At 38.9% G+C, this 23489-nt stretch overlaps 1 protein-coding gene across 18 annotated transcripts in view; it reads right to left on the bottom strand.

Annotated features, from left to right (window-relative positions):
* Positions 1-23489, bottom strand: part of NAV3 (neuron navigator 3) — a 552459-nt gene that overhangs the window by 125684 nt on the left and 403286 nt on the right. For 11 of the 18 annotated variants that reach the window (XM_009669555.2, XM_068936171.1, XM_068936179.1 and 8 more), the window contains 3 exons: positions 20695-20834; positions 12821-13859; positions 3033-3148 (listed from right to left, as the gene is read on the bottom strand). In XM_009669555.2, coding sequence (XP_009667850.2) covers positions 3033-3148; positions 12821-13859; positions 20695-20834 — 1295 coding nt within the window. The remainder of the gene's footprint in view (positions 1-3032; positions 3149-12820; positions 13860-20694; positions 20835-23489) is intronic. The other 7 variants (XM_068936188.1, XM_068936202.1, XM_009669552.2 and 4 more) reach the window with 1 other exon arrangement.

Below are 23489 nucleotides of genomic sequence, written 5' to 3'. Positions count from 1 at the left end.
GGAGCAGCTAAACGCTGCCAAGCAAAGCAGAACGAGGCCATGCAGGTTTCCAGGGCAGGCGCTCTGGGTCCATGCCTATACCAGGCTCGCCACCTCCCTCACCGGCCATCACAGCCTCCTCTCACAGCTGTACCACTCACAGCCTAGCGATCGCTTGCCCAGTAGCGGGCAGGTCAAAAGCCAGCTGCACTCTGACTTTGCTTCTGAGCTCTGAGATGGAAGAGAGGAGAGGTTATAAAAGCAACAGGCTCCTTTAGAAACTAGGGGGAAGGGTAGAGACAGGAGAGATGGAAATTACCCCCACAGCTTCTCACTTTCCATCTCTACTTCCACATCACTGGTGCTGAGACACCAGCAGCAAGGGGAAGTGAACTGCCTTGCTTGGACACAGAAAACAGAGGCATGGCTGTCCATCACCAGAGCAATAAAATTACCTTGGTTTTGGTATCCTGGAACACTCAGGGAGAATGATGCCTAGAAAACTTTTCCTAAAACTTTAAAAAATTAGTTTATTTTGTCCTCATCTCGGTTTTGCTTATATTGTGGAAAGTTTTGGGCCAGACATGCCTAGTTTAAGGTTTAAGATTGATTAGTTTAAGACTGATTGGTTGATTTGGCCCTGCAGTGGAGTAGGAGCTCTGATCTGATCTGCTTGGCTAATTATGGGGACAGTAAACTTCAGCCAAGAGACAGTAACAAACAACTGTACGGAAATAATCTGAAAGTTGTAAAACAGTTTATGCAATGATTATCTGAACATGGACTAGAGATTTCTTAGTCCTGAAAATTTTAGTCTTAGTTGCCTTGTTAGAAATCTAGCCAATATTTGACACTGTAAAAATTATAATAAAGACTAATGAGGTAGAAACCTAATAGAGGTGGGACAGCACACTACGAACTCCTCCTATAAGCTGTTCACTGTTTTCAACAGGTGATCAGTACCCCGGCAGGATCTTTACTGATCCTTTTTGATTCGCAATATATTGTGCTAGTGTGTTTGGGTCACATAAGAAGCCTGAGATACTGTAAAGATGATGCCCATCCATAGCAGAAATGGAAAATTTCAGGAAAAGATAACAGCAATGTGAAAGAAACTCCTAATTCATCTCTTATCTTAATACCTTGAGCATAAATGACCGTATCAAGGAAACAACCCTTGCACACTTCCTTGTTACTGCTGGTATAATCCCTTTATCATACCAGAATAAAGATCCTCCTGAATCACAGAATTTAATTGTCCCTTCTCACGGCTAATACATCATGGAACACTCTCCGGAATAGCCATCATATCATTTCTTCCCATAATGCTCACCAATGATAAAATCACCAATGCCTAAATGATAGCTCACCAATTCAGACAATAATCTATCTATTCAGCAAATGCAATGTTTGATCCCTTCATTCTTTATGCTGCTAACAGCCAATTATGAGTGACACACATCTGTTTTCCTCTGTATACAATGAGACATTCACCACATTTTCCCAGCGATTCTGCTTTGCTGCCTATTATGTCAGTCAACTGCTAATGCCAGAGTCTGAATAATCAGATTAGAAATATCTCTGATGCCTAGTGCCCTTTATGCCATGTTCTTCTTTTTGATGTTGTTCCACTCCTGTTCAGAACAGTAAAAGGCCAGGATACATTATATCCTGTTTGATCATTTCAGCAGGTACTGAACTGATTTCTTTTTTCATCATCTCTGTGGATAATTCCAGGGAGTATCTTTTGAACTGCTTAAGTGTTTCAGTTTATACTCTTCATATATACTATGCCAATGAGCCTGATTTCTGGATTAATTCAAAACGATTTTTTACTTTAAGAAGTATCATAAAATAATTTTAACAGGCATCACCAGAGAATCCTTCACTAGGTTTTAGGTGAGGTATTTATAATAAAGCTGCCTGTGCAAATAAGGGTTGTTAGACAATTTTTGAAGAGACTAACACAAAGCGGAACAAAACCTCAATTTCAGTATGAATCAGCTGAAATGCCAAGGCAATCTCACAAAGCTTGGGCATCTGATCTTCCTTCTGGTGGAGATATAATTTTAGACTGATGTGTCAAATGAGTGCTTTACAGTGAGTTATATCCTGTGTAAGAAGAACTAGATAACTTGTTATAAATTGTTTGAATGTTAAAAACTTGTAGTAAAATGGCAAAACTACAGTTGAATCCAGCAGAACAGGATTTCACCTTTTATTCTTGTAAAAGTGGTATTAAGAATAAACATGCTGACTTTAAAAAAAAAAAAAAGGAAAGAAAAAAGAAAAAGAGCAGCTCTGGCAGAGTTCCTTTGAAAGTACTCCCACACAACCCTGCAGTGCAATCTAATCCTGATGAGAAAGTCAGCTGTGACACATTTTGCTTTGCATCCATGGATGAAGTTATGGCCAGATCCTGGGCTGATGTAAATCAGCATGGCTCTGCTGAGTTCAAAGAAACGATTCCAATATCATTTAAAAAATCCTCTCACGTTTGTAACCTAATAGGAATTTTACCCCAGGTTTACAAAGAATTCCCGAATAGAACCTTTAGCAACTTAGCTCTAGCAGTAGCTATGGTATGACAGTAAGGACTTGTTCATTTTCCCATTTTGTGAATCTAGATTCATTTACAAAAGCAAAATATATTTTATGCCACTTATGTCTCGATATTGATGTTATGATTTAATTTGATGATCTTAAATGCCACGCAACGTCAAACAGTACAAAATAGACTTTCCATCGTTCTTCTTGGAGCATTCAGTGTGACTCTAATAACAACGATGTGAAATCCTATCTTCTGAAAGCCCAGTTGCTGCAAAATGATGAAAAGCATATTTGAACTGAAGAAGCCAGTTTAGATAAAGGAACTGTGCATTGGACACTCTAACTGCGCATGACCCAAATTTTCTGCATATTTAATACCACTCACAAATAGAGGTCAGAAGTATGATTTCAACCCGTTGCAAAGCTCCTGGTAAGAGAGAGATGCAAATAAAGTAGTACACAGTTGCAAAACGGAGGCTTTTCTTGTTCTTACTGTTACTTACCAGATATCTCCTCTAGGCACTGTTTGGCAGTCTTACTGAACGACAAATCCATTTTAGTAGGACTGGTGCAGGAGTCAGCAGGTGGTAAAGAGGTACTGTCATTTTCTGAGAGAGTTCTGAAATCAGGCAAGAAGACTGATTATTATCATACATGTATTAAGGTAAATAAATGTTAACTGAGGCTCAAAGTAGAATCTTATTCCTATTCTCATCTCAGAAAAAGCCATATGGTGAAAATACCATGAAGGGCACATTCTTACTGTGTTAGTTTGACTCCAGTTACATACATTTGCAAGGAATTCACTCTCTTCAGGAACAACTCAGAAGTTAAGTTGGGAAATTTGGAGCCATGTTTCTTTACTTTTTCCCTGCAAGAGGTGTCAACAAGATAGAGGCAGAATCTATTTCAATTGGTTAAGTTACATTCCTGCACATATATACGGGAAATGAAAACTAGTAATTGATTGCTGAAATATTAAGCAAGAAAGGCCATGTGGGAAGAACGTTATGCAAGGCTGCAATGAAAATCTTACCCAGATACTTACATCTATGTGCAGCTTCTTTTGATAATACCTCTATATAAGGCATATATATAACTGTGAGGAAATGTGATAATAAAAGCGTTCCCATTCACTTGCTAACAAATAGTCCATATTTTATGTGATGGTATATTTGTATGGATATCATTGATAAATTACAATGTGCACACATTTTTGACTACAGTTATTTGCTATTTTATAATGGTAAGTAGCAAAAAATACTTTAAAATAATGTTTACAATACAAACACGGAACACAATTAATGGCTCTTCCTAAGGAATAGTTGTAGCATCTTACTTATATGGGAACTGTTGAACCATGATGACATTAAATAACAACTTGTACCGCATTTGTTTACAATAAAAGAATATATAGATTAGTGTAAAAAATTAGCAACACTAGCCACCTTTCAAAACAAAATAGAAAAAAGTCTTCACTTAGAGCTTAAGTTCTTCTAGGCTTTACTGATATGAGTAACACATTCGGACATTCTTTTGAATTCTTACAAAAACTAGTAAAATATTTTATGTCCGATTTTAAAACATTACAGTCTTAGCTCAACCAATTCACCATAACGTTTCCAGTGACCAACTAAACGCAAGCCTTTAACTTTGTGCCGAGTGCATATTTTATAAGAACAACAGATAAAAACAGTGTCTTCACTCTGAAATGAATTTTGCAGAAACTTCTTTCATGAAATAACTTTCCTATTGTTATGTTTACTGAAGAGTTACTTATAGAATAGATTTGCTCAGTAAGCCGTGGAAGCAACTGAGGGAACAGATATAAGTGTATACAAAGGAGCAAGTACTGTTGCGGAATCTGTTGATTAGAACTGTTTAACTCTGACTGTACTTAAACAGAATTAGAACACAAGTGATATCTGGTCAGGTGCATTGTCTTTTGTATCTTTTTGTATCAGGAGAGGTCCTGGTCTGCTATTACTCTCTGCCACACGCTATTGGACTGAAAATATAAGCACAGCTTGTGCTGCAAGCATAACTGTGTCCTACTACCTTGAATGTAATTTTAAATTTGGCATTTCAGGACAGCTTCCTAAGTAACAAGGGCTTGCTCAAGTCCTCCTTGACGAATGCATGCATGGATATTCCAAATCTGCTTTCCTATATTGCTTCAAATCATCAAAACGTATGAGGGATATACCTACTTCCACTGAAAGTAACTTCAAGGGGCCATGAACGCTCATGAGTATTCCTCCCTGGGCTTTGCGCTGAAGCTTAGTGCTCCATCAGCCCAGGACAAACTCTGTCAGCCCAAAACCACATCCCAGAAGCAGGCACTAATTATTGGCCAATAAGTAAACGAAGTGGTCTCCACTCTTCTAATTGAACCCAAGCCACCAAGCCGCCAGGGCTGAAGCCAGAGCTAGACTGGAAAAGCTAAGAGGAGACCTGGAAAGGGGTAGGCTGATTTCAGTCCTGTAGTAAGAGCACTCAGCTAGGTGGGTACAACTCAAGTATTCCTGGCTCGCTCCATGAAACGTATATGGAGTTTACATTAGATCACCCTGGGTAGAAATGGAAAGGGATTCTTTTCGCCTGCTCTCCTTCTGAGCCTACTGTATTCCTGACTGTGAAATTGTTCAGCCAGAAGGGTGGATGCAAACTCTTCCTTGAATGATTAAAAGCCTTGTAAGTAAGCTGTCTTCCAAAAAAGGATCAATTCCTGTTTATCTGGACATCTACCACCAAAAAAGGATTAAGTGGTCTGGGTCGCAGCTGGCTGCCAACACCCAACATCTGTACTGATTCATTATATAGCAAATGGGAAAGGTAAACACAGTACTCGGATGATCTGAATTGCCCTCTGCCATTGGCTATTGTCTATACAATCGATAAAGAGTGGCAAATACCTAATTCTCCACTGATTGTGAGGAAATGTAGATGCTTACTTTAAAAGGACTAGATTTCCCCACAAGAATAAGAGTACAAGAGTACAAAGGAGTGCTTTTACAACAGTTAAGTAAAATTACAAATGACGGGTCAATCTGTTTTACTTAAGAGTAACGATGAGCACAAGCTTTCACTTGTTCACATCTCTGCTTGCCCAAGATCAAATAGAACCTTTTAGAGATACGGCAAATACCAGTTAGAACCCTCTTCCTTTCTTCACTCTTTTCATTTGTTTCATTTTCAAAAACCTGGTGCAGCTATAGCCAGGAATGGAAGTTGATAAAATACTGTGAGAAGAGGTACTTGTAAAGGTTTCCATTCAAATTTGTAAATCTGACGTGTGGGGTTAATTGCAGCACAAAATCCAGCTTCTGGGACCTAAGATGGCATTAGAATCTAAGCCTTAAAGGATAAATATAGAATAATAATAATCATATAATGCTAACAATTTTAAAATGTTTGATTTAAATACTGGAAAGAAAACCTTGGAAACACAAACCAAATGTAAATGCGATATGGTTTTCTTAAATTTACAGGCAGCCTGAAATAACAGATCTAAGAACGTGAAATGTCTCTTTCATCTTACTTCAAACTTAAAAGTGTAAAGACAATGTGAAATAAATTTGATTTGCTATCAAAACAAATAACAAAGAAACTGCTGTACTGACTTCATTCAGTGTTTTTATGTTTAATTCGGGGAAAACATCAATGATTCTAATTATTGGAGGCGACAACAGAAATTCCACAGAAGATTACGGATGTTGCAGCAGCGTGAGCTCTGCTTACAGTGGAGTATGTGAGAAAATGGCTATTTACTCCGGAAGAGATGGGCCAAAAGGCACTTGCTCTAGAGGGGGGAGGAACAATAACAGCTGAGTGAGGCCTGACAGAGCAGATAGGGCCCTGCTGGAGGTACCCCCACAAGGACGCTGACAACGGGCCCCTCTCCTACCAGGTCTCCAGGGGGCTGCCGGCAGCCAGCACTTCCACAGGAGCTCTGCCCTTTAGTGCCTGGAGGTCAAGGTCCTGCTCTTTTTTTCTGGAGTCCATCTTAGCTTGGATGGGCTGGGAATGGTCTAGGGGTGAAAGGCCTCCAAGCAAAACTAGAGGTTCCCCAGCTCTAGGGGAGCAAGGGGGAGCTGGTATAGATTGAGGGCCTAAAACACAGGGCTGCCTTGCGCTAAGCCTCTCACAGGATGAGATCCACGGGATCAAGCATGTAGATGTCTTGCTGCTTAGCTAAACCATTTAGAAAAAGGGGAAAGTGATATGGTGAGATTTGCCTTCCCCTATTCTGCTGCTTTTGCTTTTTCCTGTGGGCCATATTAATCCTATGAACGCGTCAAGCGATCTCTCCAGGACTTCAGCACAGATTAAGCTCCAGGCAAGGACGCAGAAAATTAAAGGATTTTCTCATTAACCTTACATATTGGCCCTAATGAATGACCCTCTGTCCATTCATAACCCGCTGCCTGTAAAGATAATTAAAATCTTTGCATCCCTCTCTTGACATGAAGGAAAGTGAAGAGAACTTCAGCATAGTCAGAGCTCCCCTGTTGACATTTCTAACAGCGCTGCGCATCTGCAGCGCAGGTTAATTTAAGCAACTGCCATGAAAACAGGACAATCTGCTTTCGATTTTAATCATGGTAATCAGAGAATATATTTATTCCCAACCCACGGAGTTATATACTACCTATTTGTAAGAGCATAAAACATGCTTAATAGCACAAATCCTGCTCTCAGTCACACCTGCGCAAGCTCATTCAATTTGATTAAAATAAGCCTGCACAAGAATAATTAAGAATAGAATTTGGAAGACTACTTAAAAATGTCTTTAACACAGTCAGTAATTTCCTGTCTCTAACGAAATAGCCAACCTTTGATAAACACAGATAACATCAAAGATTTGTTGGTTATTACTCGACATTCCAAAAGATATCAGATGAATATGCTGCTTTTTTCCCCCAACAGCTCTCCGAGGTGCAGCTGTCTTGAATGCGTATCACTGTCATTGTAGGAGACTGGCAGGACCACATCTGGAATGTGAGCAGTTTGATCACCCATGTTCAAGACGTGACTTAAATTGGGAACAGCTGCAGAGAAGGGCTACTAGGATGATCACGGGGAGGAAGAGACTCTTAGGACTAAAAGGAAACAAAAGAGATGATTTGGCTTAGCCCCGCAAAAGAGAAGAAAGGGGATATGATTATTCCCTCGCATCTTTAAAGAGAGCAGTTGCAAAGAGAGGAAACAGCTTTTTAGGTTACAGAACCATATTAGCAAAATAATAAATGGATGCAATCTCAGTGCGCGGGTTGTAAACGGTTTCTAACAATGAAGTGAGTGAGATTCTGGAGGAACCTTCCCACTGGCATACTGAGGAATAACTAGTTTAAAATGAAGCTAGGTTGTTTATGAATGGATTATATGGTTGCCTGCAACAGCAGAAGACTGAACAAGACTGAGAATATCCTTTTTAGTCTTGTATCCTATATTTGATTGATTATTTAATCAAAGGGACAAGGCCACACTTGACTGTGTGACAATTTGAAAGAATAACTTCAGATAATAAACAGCAAACAATTGAATTATCAGGCTAAGGTTTTAACTCAGCATGAATCAAGTATGCATTTCTAATGATCTCTTCTCTTACTGTCCCTCTTCCTACCTCTCAAGCCCAAAACTCTAGATTGGAAACTCTGCTTTCACAATTGCTTGTAAATCAAGGATAAGAACATGTGAGGATTTTTCTAAATGCTGTTTTTGCTGCAAGCAGAACTGGTGGGTGGCAATGTTTATTGCTAGCTACCATTGCAAAATTTTGGTGGTGACTGTTGTTTTAACTTCACAATAGCAATGTAAATAGTGGAAACCAAGGAAGCACTGCAGCAGAACTGAATCATCACATTTTTAGAGTTGCAATATGTTTAGCAGAACAATCTATTATTAACAAACACAACTAACTGACAGAATATATTTTACTGAAAACTTAACATTAACTCCACAATCAATCAGAATTAGCTTCTAATTAACAACACTGGACACAACTATGGCTTCCGCAATCACTGCAGATGCTGCGTTTTTAAGATCCTTGAAAAGTAGTTTAATTTTTTTCCCTAAGCCAGCATATAAACATCCTGAACAGGCAGCTGGAATTGAATCTCACTGTGCCTCCAGAGGTAGAACCATACAATATCCTCCTTCCCATCTGTCACAGCTGTGCAGTTCCCATACACCCATGAACCTACGGCCCAGTAAGAAATGTGTTTCAATCACCAAATGGGAAAAGCAACAGGAAAAAGTCTTTAATACCTGGCAATATGCTTATTATACTGGCATTTCCTTTCTCTGCCTCTGTTGAGCAAATACTTGAGTCATCATAAAATTCTCAAACAATTTAGATTGGAAAGAAGTTCTAGAGGCCATCGAGTCCAGTCTCTTGCTCAAAGCAGATCCAGTTAGATCAGCTTGCTCTAGGACTTGTCCAGTCCAGTCTTGCACACCTCCAAGGACATATTCCACAACCTCTCTGGGCAACCTGCTCCAGTGTTTGACCACCCTCATGGTGAAAACATTTTTCCTTACATTTAATCAGTATTTCCCATGCTGTAACCTACGTCCTTTACCTCTCATCCTATCACCATGCATTGCTAAGAAGAAACTGGCTCCAATCTCTCCCTACCACCTATTAGGTAGCTGAAGTCACCGGTTTCTTATTCTGTTGGGACAAAAGCATTGCCAACCTGGCTTTTCTAGTCTGGCATTGACACTGAAAGAGCATTCCCTCTAAAAGGTCTAAATTCAGACAGTGCTGAAACCTCTTCCAGATGTCTCCCTCATTACTCTACAAATTTAGCTGAAGGAATGAAATTTAACTGATGTACAGTGCAGATCTACAGCTCAAGGTGATGAGTGGTCACCTCATTCTGGGCAGCAGCTTCTGTGCTTTTCAGCATTTTAGGCAATAGCACTTCTTGAGCACTGCACGCCGTGGGATTTAAACACTGCAGGTTCTCCAGTCTAACAATGGAAAAGAGACCCACTCTCCTCCCACAGCAGTTACTTGGGGAGTGCATAAAATAAAACTGAACTGCAATATAAGCTTCCAGTTATTTTAAAATTGACTATAACTCAATGTTCTCCTTCTGAAATAGTCCTTTAGTATACGAGCAAATCCACAACAAATGTTAATTGCCCCCACTGTTCTTCTGCTAAGATTCTAGGAGAAAGATTCAGACATGTTTTTTCATTAATGCCTCTTCTTTCCCTGTCTCCCCTGTAACCTAGTAAGCACTAAGTCTCTGTGTTACTCTTTTCCATCTGAAATTTAAGCAGCGCTAGGAAGGCAACTAAATTCTATGGCCAATTTGCCCAAGGGACCTGGCAAATGGTGCAATTTGCATCTTTCTCTAATTCTGCCTGTGTAAAAGAATGTATAATTTAAAGTAGTGGCTAGTCTACTTTAAATAATTAGACCTTCTCTTAGACCTTCCTTGTAGATAGTTTTCCTGCTCTCTCTCTCTCTCATCAAGTTCTCTGGCAACTAAATTACACTTACTTTAGTCTCCCTTAAATCAGTTAGACCCTGCAGTTAAGTTCAGAGGTGACACGTACGGGACTGTAGATTATTGTAAATGTAAATTTCAATTACTATGTAATTGAAAATAAATAAATATACATTTGAAAATAAGTAATCACTCACTGAGGAGGATGGAAGAATTCAAATTATACCGATTAAGATAGGTAACTTCAAATGCAACTCTGACTGTGGCCACTAATCTTTGAAGAGAAGTGGTAATCCCATATGAATTTCCATGCCGTGGTGTTTAAGAGGCATAAATATAATGTGATATCAGATAGGGATCATGCGCCAAGAGTGCAAAGCTGCACAGTCCAATATATCATTTCAGCCCCTTGCAGTGAAATATTCTTTTCTACCTAGCACCCATTATTAAAAATCTACAACTCCTTGCAAACATGAGTGCTGAGAACTGCTACAGCATTAAACTCTGTGTTCAAGCAACATACGTGCCTCAGAGAAACTCTTTGGAATGATTGCTTCTACTCACAAAACTACTTTATTATCCTCTTGGCTAATAATCACCCATTGCAAAATATATATCTGCAGGTAATAGTGACAAACCAGAAAAAATATCAGCTTACTTTTCCTCATGTTAACAGCTTAAAACGATCACAGTGGTGTATAGCATTTGGCAGAACTATGCAGGATTCTGGATAAAATGTATTGTGTTTTTACTGAATTATACTGAAACTTTTCTGAGGAATGCAACGCAAATTTGCTGGACCTAGGCAATCCTTCTAGCTGTACAAAGACAGACTGAACGGCCACTTTAATTTATTAACTCATCAATCTATAAAGCTGTTTTAGCAGCTAACAAGCATACCTGAAAATTCTCTGTATAAGTTGTGGTGACTTCTGAGAAAATAGTTATGTTTCAGAGTGAGAAAATGTAAATATAGTACCTCAGCTTCATGAAAGCTTTTACTTGCCGCATACCCACAAAAATAAATCTGCTGACTCTGGAAATATGGATATTTTATCCTTGGTTAGGCTATATTTATATTCTTTTATGAAAGCATTGTCTACTATTATAAAGCCCTGGAGAGCTGTAAGGCATGTGTGGGTCAGATTCTGCTCTCAGTTACACAAATACACATTGAAGTAACCTCATCAAAGTCAGTCTATTACTCTGGGTTTAGAGTGTTCTGAGATCAGACTTTGGCTCTGAGACTTTTATTTTCATGCAAGATTTAACTTCAAATGCAGTCGCCCTTCGCTGTTTGTTTGAAGCAAAAGCATGATTATTAATACCAAATTTTAGAGGAAGATGCATGCTTCTATCTCCTTTTGAAATTCCAAATACATTCTGCTTCATGATGAAGCTTAGAAGAACGATAAGATATCTCCACCATGCAATGAAATGGCATCAATGAGTGGCAAAATTGCCATTAAATAGCACAGGCATCTGAGAGCAAAGCATAGCCTCTCTTTCTCTCCATGTGTATGCACACTAACACATACATAGGCCATCCTATGTACCACAGTGCAAATCATCTGTATCACTTAAATTATTCCAGATCATGAACTAATTTTTAAGAAATACATATATTAAGTACATTCAGTGATACGTTTATTTGAAATCCAAAAAGCTATCCACTGCATATTGGAACAAATATATACTATATTGTGCCATTTTCCTCTCCCATACAATTTTCAGAACTGCTTTTGTTCAGAATTAACTTAAACAGTTTATCACTCATCCACATTGGTTTAGAAGTTATGTTTAGTTGTGTGTAATGACAGATACACTTCCTCTGAGCCTACTTCAGCGCCTCTTTAATCTCCAGCCAAGATTATCTACAGTACTACTTACTCACTTACAAAAACTGCCAGCATATTTCACTTAATAATATATTTGTCATTTTATCGGATGTTAAATTTGCCCACAACTGTAGCTAAAGCCCTCCAATAGCTGACATTTGAAATCATTAGTCAAATCAGTCTGCCAGTCTTTCTACACTTACTGTATCTTCTCCACTGTGTAACAATGAAATCTCTCAGTTTCTCCTCGGCTGCTCTATCATACAGCAAAACAAATTCAGACAAAGGTTGATGCATTTAACCTTTCATTCTTCTCTCTCAGAGCCTTGGCCATCAGAAGAGTTTGCATCACCTGTAAAAATTAACTGCCTCTGTGGAGCTAATATATACCTAGTTCATGTATAAGGAAGAAAAAAAAAAAAGGGAACTTGGAGCCACAACCTTTTCCCTCTGCCCAAAATGCTGAAATACTTGTGAATATTTGCAAAAGTTTGTACAAGATTTTTCCTATAATAGCCTGCTAGTACTGTCACATGCTCTGAAAACTCCTGCAAAGTTTGTCTTAGGATTCTTTAAGAAAATAGTGTATTTTAAGCAAATATTATTGAATATTGGCAAATAAATGTTGAGGGTTTTATATTGCAAACAAGAGTATTCTCACTGGAAACCTGACTCAGCTGTGACCTTTCAACAACAGCACAGGGAATGTATCATGTGATTCATATTTCCAATCAAAATATCCTGAATTTTAAATGGCAGATATTTACAATGGATTGCTTTTGGGTAAGGTACAGATTCAGTGCTCTTAGAAGAAATTATTCACAAAGTAATGTTGATTAAAACACAGTACTAAAAAACTGTGTGCGATGCTGCAATAGAATCTATAAACTGGCAGATAAGAACATCACAGTGTGATCCACCACTACTCCATCAGTTGTAGCTCTGTCTTTTCTAAATGATAACAAAACCAATTTGCTTTAGCGACCTTACCTATAAATGAAGGGAGCTACTGTGGCAGTGTTTGGGTGACTGTATTGCTGTTGCTGAGGAAGTTGGACAATGCCATTTCCCGTTACTTGTCCGCTGTTTGCAGCCACTGAGACCGAAAGAGCTGCTGAGGAGCCAGGGGTAAGAGCCGGGCTAGACTCTTTTCCTTCAGAGGAAGTAAGACCATAGGAAGGTGAAGCCTTCTCAGTAAGTTGAGATTTTGTTGCTGGTTGGGACTGGTTTCCTTTTGTAGTCCTCAGTTTTTCAGCCTCCTTACTTCCTGTGCATGCAGACGAAGCACTCTGCTTCGCTGTTGGTACCTTAGATCCAGGTTTTGGGATCCCACTAGAAGACGGTATTAAACTTTCTTTCTTGGCTGCTGTCGCCTTGCTCCCTTTTGGGATTAAGCTTGCAATTTTTGAGCTCTTCTTTGTAGATGTTTCAGTGACCTGGTCCTTCTCTTCCTTGACTGTTTTCTCAGTGCAAACTTTAGTTTTGTCCCTGTTCTTTTCCTCTTTGTCCTTTGGCTGTAGCAAAGACTTTTTATTGCTGAGATTTTTGCTTCCAGCTTTCGGAGGGGTTAATTTCGGTGATACTTTAGGACTGCTACTTGTGGAGCCACCACTGTTCACCCCACTGCTTAAAACATCCATCTCACCACACTCTGAAAAGGTATCATCCTCTCTCCCACTGTCACTGGGTCCTGAGCTTAGTGTCAAAGGAGGTCTTAAAGCAGTCCTAGCGTTAACCAACTTGAATTTTTCCAGCATAGATTTTTGTCCAGACGAAGGGGGTTTCACGCCTTCAGAAGGGGGTGGCTTGAGCCTGTCTGAAGATGGAGTAGGGGAGGTTGCAGGACTAGGCTGCTTCACAGACAGCATGGTAGAGGTTGCGCTGTGTTTGACATTCATGGATTTGCTGCGCCAAGGCTTGCTGGCACTTGGAGAGGGTATGGCAGAGACCTGCTGCTGCCCACTGCTGGTGGGATGCTGCACATTTCCATTCATGCCTGCAGATGGGTGAGGGCCTTTTGGTGAATCTGCTTAAAAAAAGAGAAAGAATCATACTATGGCAACAGTACCGTTCATCTCCTTTCTCCTGCTTGAAGGTGACACCATGTTCATCTTGCACTAAAAACACCATTATAGCTGAACTTTCACAAATCAGTGGAAATGTGATTTATAACAAACAAAATTCACATGTGCATGGTTACAATAAACATACAGGATGCCAATCAAAAATGCTTTTTTCTTTCCCATCATTGTGGTATTTTTGCATTCTCTCTCAGAATTCAGGAAAGCCTCGAGACGTTTTTGTTGTAACCATTTCATTACTCAAATTAAACCTTCCAATTTAAAGATTTTGTCTCTATTGCGTGATGAAAAAGTCTTCCCATCAGTTGTTAATAATAAACCACGGAGATATGGATACTGGAAGAAAAAAATGCAATATTGGAAGAAAAAAGAAATCTCAGACAAAGCTCTTTTTGATATTTAGCAAAAGCAAAATATGTGCTACACAGTTGTTTTTTGGGGGCAAAGGGAGGACTGAGTAATGCTAAAATTAAATGGATACACCTGTACTAAAGGCAAAATACCACCAATGTTCATAAAAGCAAAAAATGGCTAGTGTATGTAAGCACCTGTTTGGGCTCCAAAATACCTAATTTCATTTTGCCTTCTGCTCACTATGTTTTCTTGTTATTAACTAAGGCTAACAAACATTAGTAGATGACTTCAGGAACTTATCACAGTGCACAGTTCCTCGGCAACGATACGGCAATGGTAGGTATTTTGGACCTGAATATCAGGTAGGTACAGAAGGCTCATTGACATTGCTCTAGTACCTTTAGTACTTTTGCAGCATGTAGGAATTACTGTGAATCTTGAGCCTGTATGAGAGTAAGACTCTTTCTACAATAATGAATACAGTTGACACTATGCTGATTGACAAGTCATGTTTTCCAAATAAGTTCTCTAGTTTTATCAAGCAAAATGGATTAATGCATGAAAGGGTTAAGCTCTTCTGTTGGGAAGCTCACATTTCCAAGACGTATCTGAATATCTAAATGCTATTAATCTGGAGCACCAGAGAAATGAAGTGGCAACGGCAATTAAATATGTGGTACATAACTGTTTCTGCAGATGACATTTTCTCTCAGTATATCTGTTTTGTCTTGCCATTCAGAGTCTCAGGACTGCCAACAAATTAGGCTTAAGCCTTCTAAACTACATCAATTCCAGTGCTACAGGAAAGCCTATGAAACATGCAATGGAAATACAGTAATGCCAAAAAAGAGTGCTTGATCTGTTATGTGCATGCATGAGGCCAAAGTCATACCTTGAGACCCCCTGTCTAAATAATACAGTGGATAAGGACACTAAAGGACATTTCTTCCTTCAGCATAGAGTTTGCAGTTACTTATAATTTTTATTTTTGCAGTCCCAGTCTTAAGATCATAACAAGAATTGCTCTACCAACCTGAAAGCCTGAGGGCCACTAGTGTGCATAGGAAAGGAAGGATTTTGAGCATTCTGGAAGGGGAACTAGTTTTTCTTTAACAAAACAGAACAGAAGGACAGCATAATCTACTCTTCTAAATGAGAAGTCCTAGCTGAAAAATAAAAGACCCAAGCAAGAGTAACACAATGGAGAAAGCAAGAGTAACACAATGGAGAAATGTAGCAGTGTTTACTTGCTTAACATTATTAACACCTGTACTCTAGCAGACTGATCATTTCTATCTGCGACGGATGCTGTATAATTCCATCCACCCTAAATTTTTTGTGAGGTCCTCAGCCTGATCTGCAAACCCATAGAGGTAAATCAGCTCAGTTCACCTTCACAGGAGGTTTCAAGAAGCTCTGCTGGGTCCAGTTATTACTATGCAAGGAAGCGTTAATGAATAAGGCTGGCCTCTGAGCGTTCTTTGGGCAGGTGAGGTTATGGCTTATTCCCAGCGCTGCAGGTAGCACCGGGTGCACCACACAAATAGAGCTGCTTTGAGACTGCTAAATAGCAGAGTGGATGAGGACAGCCCCTTGGCCAGGCTGCTGCCAAGCTGTTGCCTCCTTGCAACCAAGGCAGGAGCTGTGGCTGGGCCCCTATCATTTTCTGGTGAGCCTCAGATCTTGGCACAGAGCCTGGGGCCAGCAACAGCTGTTGTAAATTACCCTGCAGCCTTTAGACTTCTTTAATTTATCCCTGGGATCAGCCCTGTGGCTGATAGCCCAGGACTGGGTGTGTGCGAGGACCTTCTTGTACACGTCTTGTCTTGCACCAAGCATGCCTCAGTGACACAAGAGGACTGGGGTCTAGCTATCACAATAGTTTTGCAGAAGAAAACTCACCGCAAGAATATGCAAAATCTAATGCTAAATATACGAAACAATCTGTGAACAGCAGGATGCCACTACACTCTGTCGTATTAACTCTGGTACATCAGTATGTATTCAGGCTATTAATTTTACTTCAAAGAAAAGAGTTCTGCTGAAAAAGAAGAATGTAAGCCTGGCCATATTTCCTGCTATATAATATTAAGCTCACGGAGAAAAAAAAAAGTACAAAGAAGAGGTTTTACTGTTTCATCAACAGCTTGTTCTACTACATATATAGCAAAAACCACAGGTGCCTGGAACTACCAGCGCTTACTTGATGCTTGTGTCACAAACCCCAAACAGCATCAGAACAGTTACAACTAGATTGAGAACGTTAACTTGTCTTTAATTTTCAATTCAAAGGGGATCCTTAATGTACCTGCAAGGAAGACGGGCTGGATGTTCCCAAGTAACACGCAGAGTCTCTGTCTGTATGTTTAAAGAAGAGGAACAAAAAGATTTACTTCCTCCTCCCAGCCCAAATGTGTTACTTGAAACAGTATGTCTTTCATTGCTTTCTGCACCTGTTCATTACACAAAATCTGTCCCCACCTTGTGGTAATTTTGAAGCATAGTGAATCTTCTGATGAGGATTTCATATTTCTGTAAGTTAAATGTTATGAGGAGATGGGCTTGTCTTTAGGGCCTATTCTGGAAATGCACAATCAGCTTTCGGTGAAAACAATTTGGGATTATACCTGAGGGCTCTCTGCCTCAGGGCTCAGACCAATCTACTCTGGGAAGGTCGAACAGCAACACCATCAGGTGTTCAACACAGAGACAAATTTATACCAGAAGCTAACAAGAACATGGTAACAGAAGGGACATTTTCAAGTCTCTTTTTCACAGGCAGTTGCACAAACAAAGGCCGTGCAAGAGGTTAAACTTGGGCTGGATCTTTTATCAGCTTCCTCTGTCTTCTTATCTGTGACCTGCTGTGCACACTGTGTTGTTGGAGAAGGCAGGTGCTCTAGGATAACAGCGCCCAAGTTGGAGCATAATTAGGTATTGACATTCTTCTAGATATTCTGTAGCAGGCAAGGTATTTCTAGGAGAAACATATTAATACCGCTATACCAGGTACCCTGATTAGAATAGGTAATTTTCAGTCACTCACGTTAAAAAGGTTAATATAAAATGGAAGAGAGTTATAAGGAAGGGCTAAGAGGATGTTTAGAAGAATGTGAAGTCTATCTAATGAGACTGAAAGAGCTCAGCTTGTTCGATCGGGTAAAATCCCGTTCATGAGACTGTAGCTGCCCCTTTTTAGCACAGCAGGGGAACAACTCCAGGAACAACCGGCAAAATACTGGTACCAGAACAACTGTGAACAAAGGAGCAATAGATATGTATACTGGCTGCAGATTAATAATAACTTGCAACCATCAGAAAAGGGGGTTCTAGAACAGGGTTTCTTAGGGTTAACATGGGCAAAATAGCGGAGTTTGGATGGCACATGAACAGCATTTTCTATTATAAGACTATATCAAATAGCAGGCAATTAAACTCCATGACACAGAGGTCCTTATCCGTGTTCAGATACAGTGTTTCTAAGCTCTAAAATGTAAATATTTGTTTTTCATCTCAGTTTGAATTAGAATATTATTTCTTTGCTAGTTTCAACATGCCATAGGTATCCATCTCACTACCAATGTGAGTAACTACTTTATTCAAATAGTTTCAGAATAAAAGTACTATTATTTTCCTCTTCATTTTATTAAGTCAGAAGCAGATGAATGCTACGTGACCTGGGAAACAGATGTGTTCTTTGAAATCCATCCATAAGCTGTAACGTCCAGCAAAAAAAAAAGGATCAGCTCACTAAAGATGCACAGATGAGTTTCAACTCATGACGTGCTTATTGTTTTGGTGTATTCTTTATTTCTGTTTTAATCACAGCTACATTAAGTCACCTGTATCACAGCTACGGAGGGGGTCCATAAGTGAAATCCTGGCTGTCCTGCATCAATAGCAATGCTCCTTTGGCTTCAGGAGAGCTAGGATTTCTTACTGAGCGAACTATTCCCTAAGAAACTCTCCTAAGAGTTAACATTAGCGGAATACTAAATAAAAGACCCAGATCAGATCTTATTTTTGATCACTTTCAGGTCTCTTCTAAGTCTGTGACTGCATATCCATTCCTTACTGTTACTGAGTTGGAAACTATGTTATACAGCAACTGAATTTCAAATATTACATATAACTGGATAAAACACCCTTATGCTATATATCTTTTCTGAGGTCTCTTTACAGCACAAAGAGGAAGTTGTACAGCAGAGAAAAATATATCAAAAGTGGTCTGACCTTGAAGAGGTCTGAAGGTCCCAAGTTCTAATAGCTATTTACATACTGCAGAATGATTCTTCTTCTGCTTCAGCTTATGCAGCACTAAATGCAGAATTATAAACTACGCATTATATGATGCAAGTCTCAGAAATCAGTGTGCTTGGACTGCATATCCATTCAACACGAGCTGTTAACATTAAGTTAACTTGCTGCAAGTATTTATGGCAGAAGGAAAATTTTAAATACAACTTTCATGTGTGTTGCACTGTGACCTGTGAACAAGTCAGTTGTTCAAGGTATACTGCTACACTTCTAAAGAGGTAGGTGTTTATTATTATTGCTACTATTATTGTGAGGTTTGGGGGTTGTTTCAAAACAGTTTCTTCAAAAAAATTCAGGTCAGAGAACGTCCTCAGTTTAAAAAAAAATTATTTGAAAATGTCATTGTAATATTCAAAATTAGTCAGTGTAATAATTACATCTGAAAAATAGCATAGTGCAATTGTTTTTCTCTTTAGGCAAAGAAATAATATGGTAGATTCAAACATATTTTTTCATGTGTTCTTTTAGCATATTATAAAAAAAGTCACTTCACTATCCTTACATTCACAGTAGTCAGCTTCTCATTAACTTCTGCTTTATATACATACTGTTCTCACGTAAAAATCAAAGTTTTTCCATCCAGTCTGCTGTTTTGAAAGAATGAAAAAAAGCAGACAGAAATATCTAAAATACAGTACTAAATATATTTATGCAACATTACATCTTCTATATCCTGTAAAATGAATTGCATGATTATACACAAACAAAGCCACCCTGTCCTCTTGCAAGTGATGACTTCACTAAAAATCTCATCAAGGTTCTCATTCTCTGCTGTGAAGAAATGGGAAAGTAAAGAAATTCATCATGCAAAAAGCCATGTAAATGTGCAATGCAACACAAACCTTAGCAGATCAAAGACACCTTCCAAGTAACGAGCCAAGGATATTAATATCTGCAAGCACGTCTCACCTTGAATCATTTCACTCTTTCGCATATTTCAGTAGCAAACTTATGATGACATTACAATGCAATTCTAAAACCTAAACTACTGTACATACCTTCACTCGAGCAGCCACATCTCCTACTTCTTAACTTCACTATCGTATTTGTGAACTCTATAGTGTCTGCTCAGTTTATACTCTGATCTCTTTTTAGTTTTAGTCTGTATATCTTGCCATAAACAAGTCCTTGATAAAATAAATTCCACTACAGAACTATCTAAAACATTCAGCCCTGATAGTAAAAATAAAGAAATAACTATTGAAAGGATAGTTTTATAGCTTCAGATACAGCTAGGGGCAAAGTGTGTTCATCAGAATTTTGTAAAAAAAATCTGGATAGCTGCCTGTTGCTTGGATGAAGAACATTCACTGCATATTTGTTCCTCCCACAGACCCCAAGGATGCAAACGGGTACTATGTATATTGTATCATTTTCAACTGTATTCTAACCCAGAGATATGAATAAAATGCTGTTCATTACACAAAGGGAGAAAGAAAGGGGAAAGGGGGCTGGATTAGTTACACAACTCAGAAAGTTGAATTTTTACATTATTCTTTTTCTGAGATAAAGCCTGAAGAGGGACATTTTCCAAGAAAATGGTGTCAGATATGAGAGAAATAGAAGGACCCAGGGAGCTCAGTTTGTTTGCAAAATAGCAGTTCATATTTAAAGGAGAAAATAAAATACGAATACTGAATTCAAATCCCTGCAAAATTTCATTAAATCTGGCTTAATTTCCAATGCCCTATTCAGACTTGCATCTACCAGGTAAGGTCCTGAAGGAACAGACAAATGTAATATTCTGATGGAAAATTCTAAAAACCTTCTTCCTCTTTAGAGGTTCAGATACAAAGTCCCCTGAAGATTAATGCAGTCATCTTACGGATATGAATGGACTTGAATATGGCTCAGGATTTTAGGCATGCAATATGGATTCATTTTTACTTCAGAGACATCATCCAATGACATCTCCATCACTGTAACATCTTGAAAGTTTTGAGTTCTGAAATTTTAGCCCAATTCAACAAGTCTAGTTTAGAGCCATATCTCCTTAGTCCTTCATCATCAAGTCTAATTACTCTATTCACTCCCATGTTAGTCACGGCTGGGTTTTTTCCCCTGCTGCATGTTACCTATGAACAGTAAAGTTAGTGACATTTAATCACTTACCTTTTTCATTTCCATTTGCATATTGTGGAGGCTTGTTTTTGTCAATGCTGTTAAAGCTCTGACTTCTCCGATTTAAGTTAGAAGCCCCCTGGACTTTGGTACTGCTGCCTGCAGCTGGCACCCTTGAGGGTCCGGGAAGCCTAGAATGGCGTAATCAGAAATCAGTTTGTTTGCAACAGAAAACAGTTTGTTTGTATGCAACATACAGAAAAAGCAGTATGCAAACATCCGGCCATAATTTAAAGCCAACAACTGAATAACAATGATTTCACGTAAGCAACAATGAACAAGAGGATTCAAATTAGTTAGATTCAACAAACGAAAATAAAAGTTTATCCTTATGCACACAAATGGGGAAAAGATGCTTTCTAGATTCACAAGACATGTGAAAAGATACTTTGCATTTGCCATTAACATTGCTAAAACAGATTCACCCTAACAAGCCATTAAAGTGCAAAACCAACTTTTATATAAGTGTATCAGTTTTGAGGAGGAAATGTTACAGAAATTGTCTGGGAACCACAGAAATGAAGAGTTCGGAAAGATTCCATATCTCTTACTCTAGTAAATACTTTACAGCTAACTGTGTTTAACATAAAAGCTGGATTTTTATTTATCTCTTTGGTCATTTTTCAGGGCTATTGGCTAGCACACTTTCACCTCCAGAGGTTCGTGAGCTTATTATTTTAGATGAAAACGTTGAAAACAAGTATTTTAGCTAGATGCTACTCATGCTTGTGTACCTTTTTGATATTAGAATATAATATGGACTATGCAGTTCATTTGCTAGTATTTGCTGCCACCATCTGAACCTTACTGTGTGGTTATGTTAAGGAAAAAAATGTAGAATCTATTGTTCCTGGTGTGTGTAAGCTGCGCCTTTTTCTCTCTGAATCAGTTTTCTGATGCAAGATTCTTTAACACATGCCTACTTCAAACTTTCTGCAGCATCTTTGTGGGTACCCCCACTCCTTTCCATTTTTGCTATCTGATAAGACAAAATGAAATGCTCAAATCAGCAAGAGACTTCTATCATAGGAGAGTATCTACCTTCTGTTCCTCACCGGTTATTGGAATGGGTTGATGAATCTTACTAGTGGCAATATAAATTATGTCAGAGTTATCAAATTCCGTTAGCGTCACTATATTCCGACAGAGTAGTAACAGAAGGGAGAAAAAAAATCACATTATGAAGAATTACAAAATGTTAAATTTCTTCCAAACATTTTAACACAGTTATATCAGAAATGTTCAAAACATTTTGCTTTCATTAGTGAACATATGTAAACAGCTCCGTGTTCTCTTACTTTACCAATTTAAGCCTCAGAGAGCTAATCCATTAGTTATTTTTATGGCTCATTCTGGCCGCCAGCCTGCCCCTGTAGTCTCTGTGCAGAGACCAGAGCAGACTGTCTCTCCTCTGCAGCTGTATGCTTTCTAACCTTTACCATGACCCACAAATTCTAGTGATCTTCTGTTCCCTGAAGAATGCACTAAAACAAACTTAAAAATCCATTTGCTCCTTCTCATTACCCTAATTTGACAGGCAGTAAGAGCCCTGAAATCATTTGTCAAAGGTAATGAAAAAAGCAACGAGAAGACATGTGCAACACTGGAAACTCATCTGTTCTGTTAAAATATAAAATACTTATGCATATATTCTGCATGCCAGAATTCAAGAACTTGCCACAGTTAAGCACATTACACATGAGGTCATTTGCTCTACGCACTTTCCAGTTTACCTCATTTACTGTCTTTTTTAATTGAACTCAGGTTTTAAATTGCTCTTGCAGAATCCTGTTAAGCAGCTAAGGAAATGCAAAGAGGAAAATAACAAATAAGGGACAAGTCACATACCTCTGAACAGGCCTCGGAAACACTGCCACAGATTTAAAGTATTAGACAGTAAGACTGTTAACCCCAGACATGTTGAATGTGGACAAGACAGGAGCATCAGCAATAAGGAAAACTGAAGACCTGTAAGTGCAGGTGCAAAGCAACCATACCGAGGTATAGCTCATCCCCAGCTATCACCAGCAACTCAAATCGTGTTAGTGCGCTGTACTGCAAAATGCAATCTTTATTGTGGATTACACGATTTACAGTTCATTGTTCTGACCAATGAACTGTACAGCAAAACAGTGTGATTAATAAACACATTAATTACCCCCCACAAAAAAGCTAGAAACAAGAGTAAGCTTTAGACCTCAGTCTCTTTCTTCTGCAAACCGGTTTGTAGATTTTAGTGCTCGTGGAAGTGATAAACTAAAAGTACTGATGAAATCTGAAACAGGGCAGCTCCTACACACAGCTCTGTCAAATACTCTGCCAAACCAAAGCATCTCATTAGCGGGGACTTGTGTGCCGGCTGATCTTGAAGGAGCAGAAGCTTTGCTAATGGTTCTTTTTTGTGCTCTATTTTGTTTCTGTGTCAACTTGGCTCTGTGAACTCAACCTATCAGGTGGGTTTTGAGATGGTCAAAGCATCTCATGGGAATTGGGACGGACTCCCAAACTCCTTTTCACTCATGACAAAAGTAGGGACTTGAGCCAGAAATCACAGAGCACTAAAATCACCGACTAATTCTTCACATCTGATGCTTTACATGCAGGAAACAAAGATGCAGGATACATAACAACTAGAAATATTACTAAAATACTGTACAAATCAACTCCTCCCAGTCCGTACAAGGCTTTCCCGTGACAAAGCTCATTGCTGCAAAGCTTGCACGCATAACATTAATACACATTGTTTAATGTCTGCTTATGTCCAAAGGATAAAATACCAGTGGGCA

Source organism: Struthio camelus, chromosome 1 (genome assembly GCF_040807025.1).
Source record: "Struthio camelus isolate bStrCam1 chromosome 1, bStrCam1.hap1, whole genome shotgun sequence".
NCBI lineage: Eukaryota > Metazoa > Chordata > Aves > Struthioniformes > Struthionidae > Struthio > Struthio camelus.
This window is presented reverse-complemented; position numbering and strand designations above follow the sequence as displayed.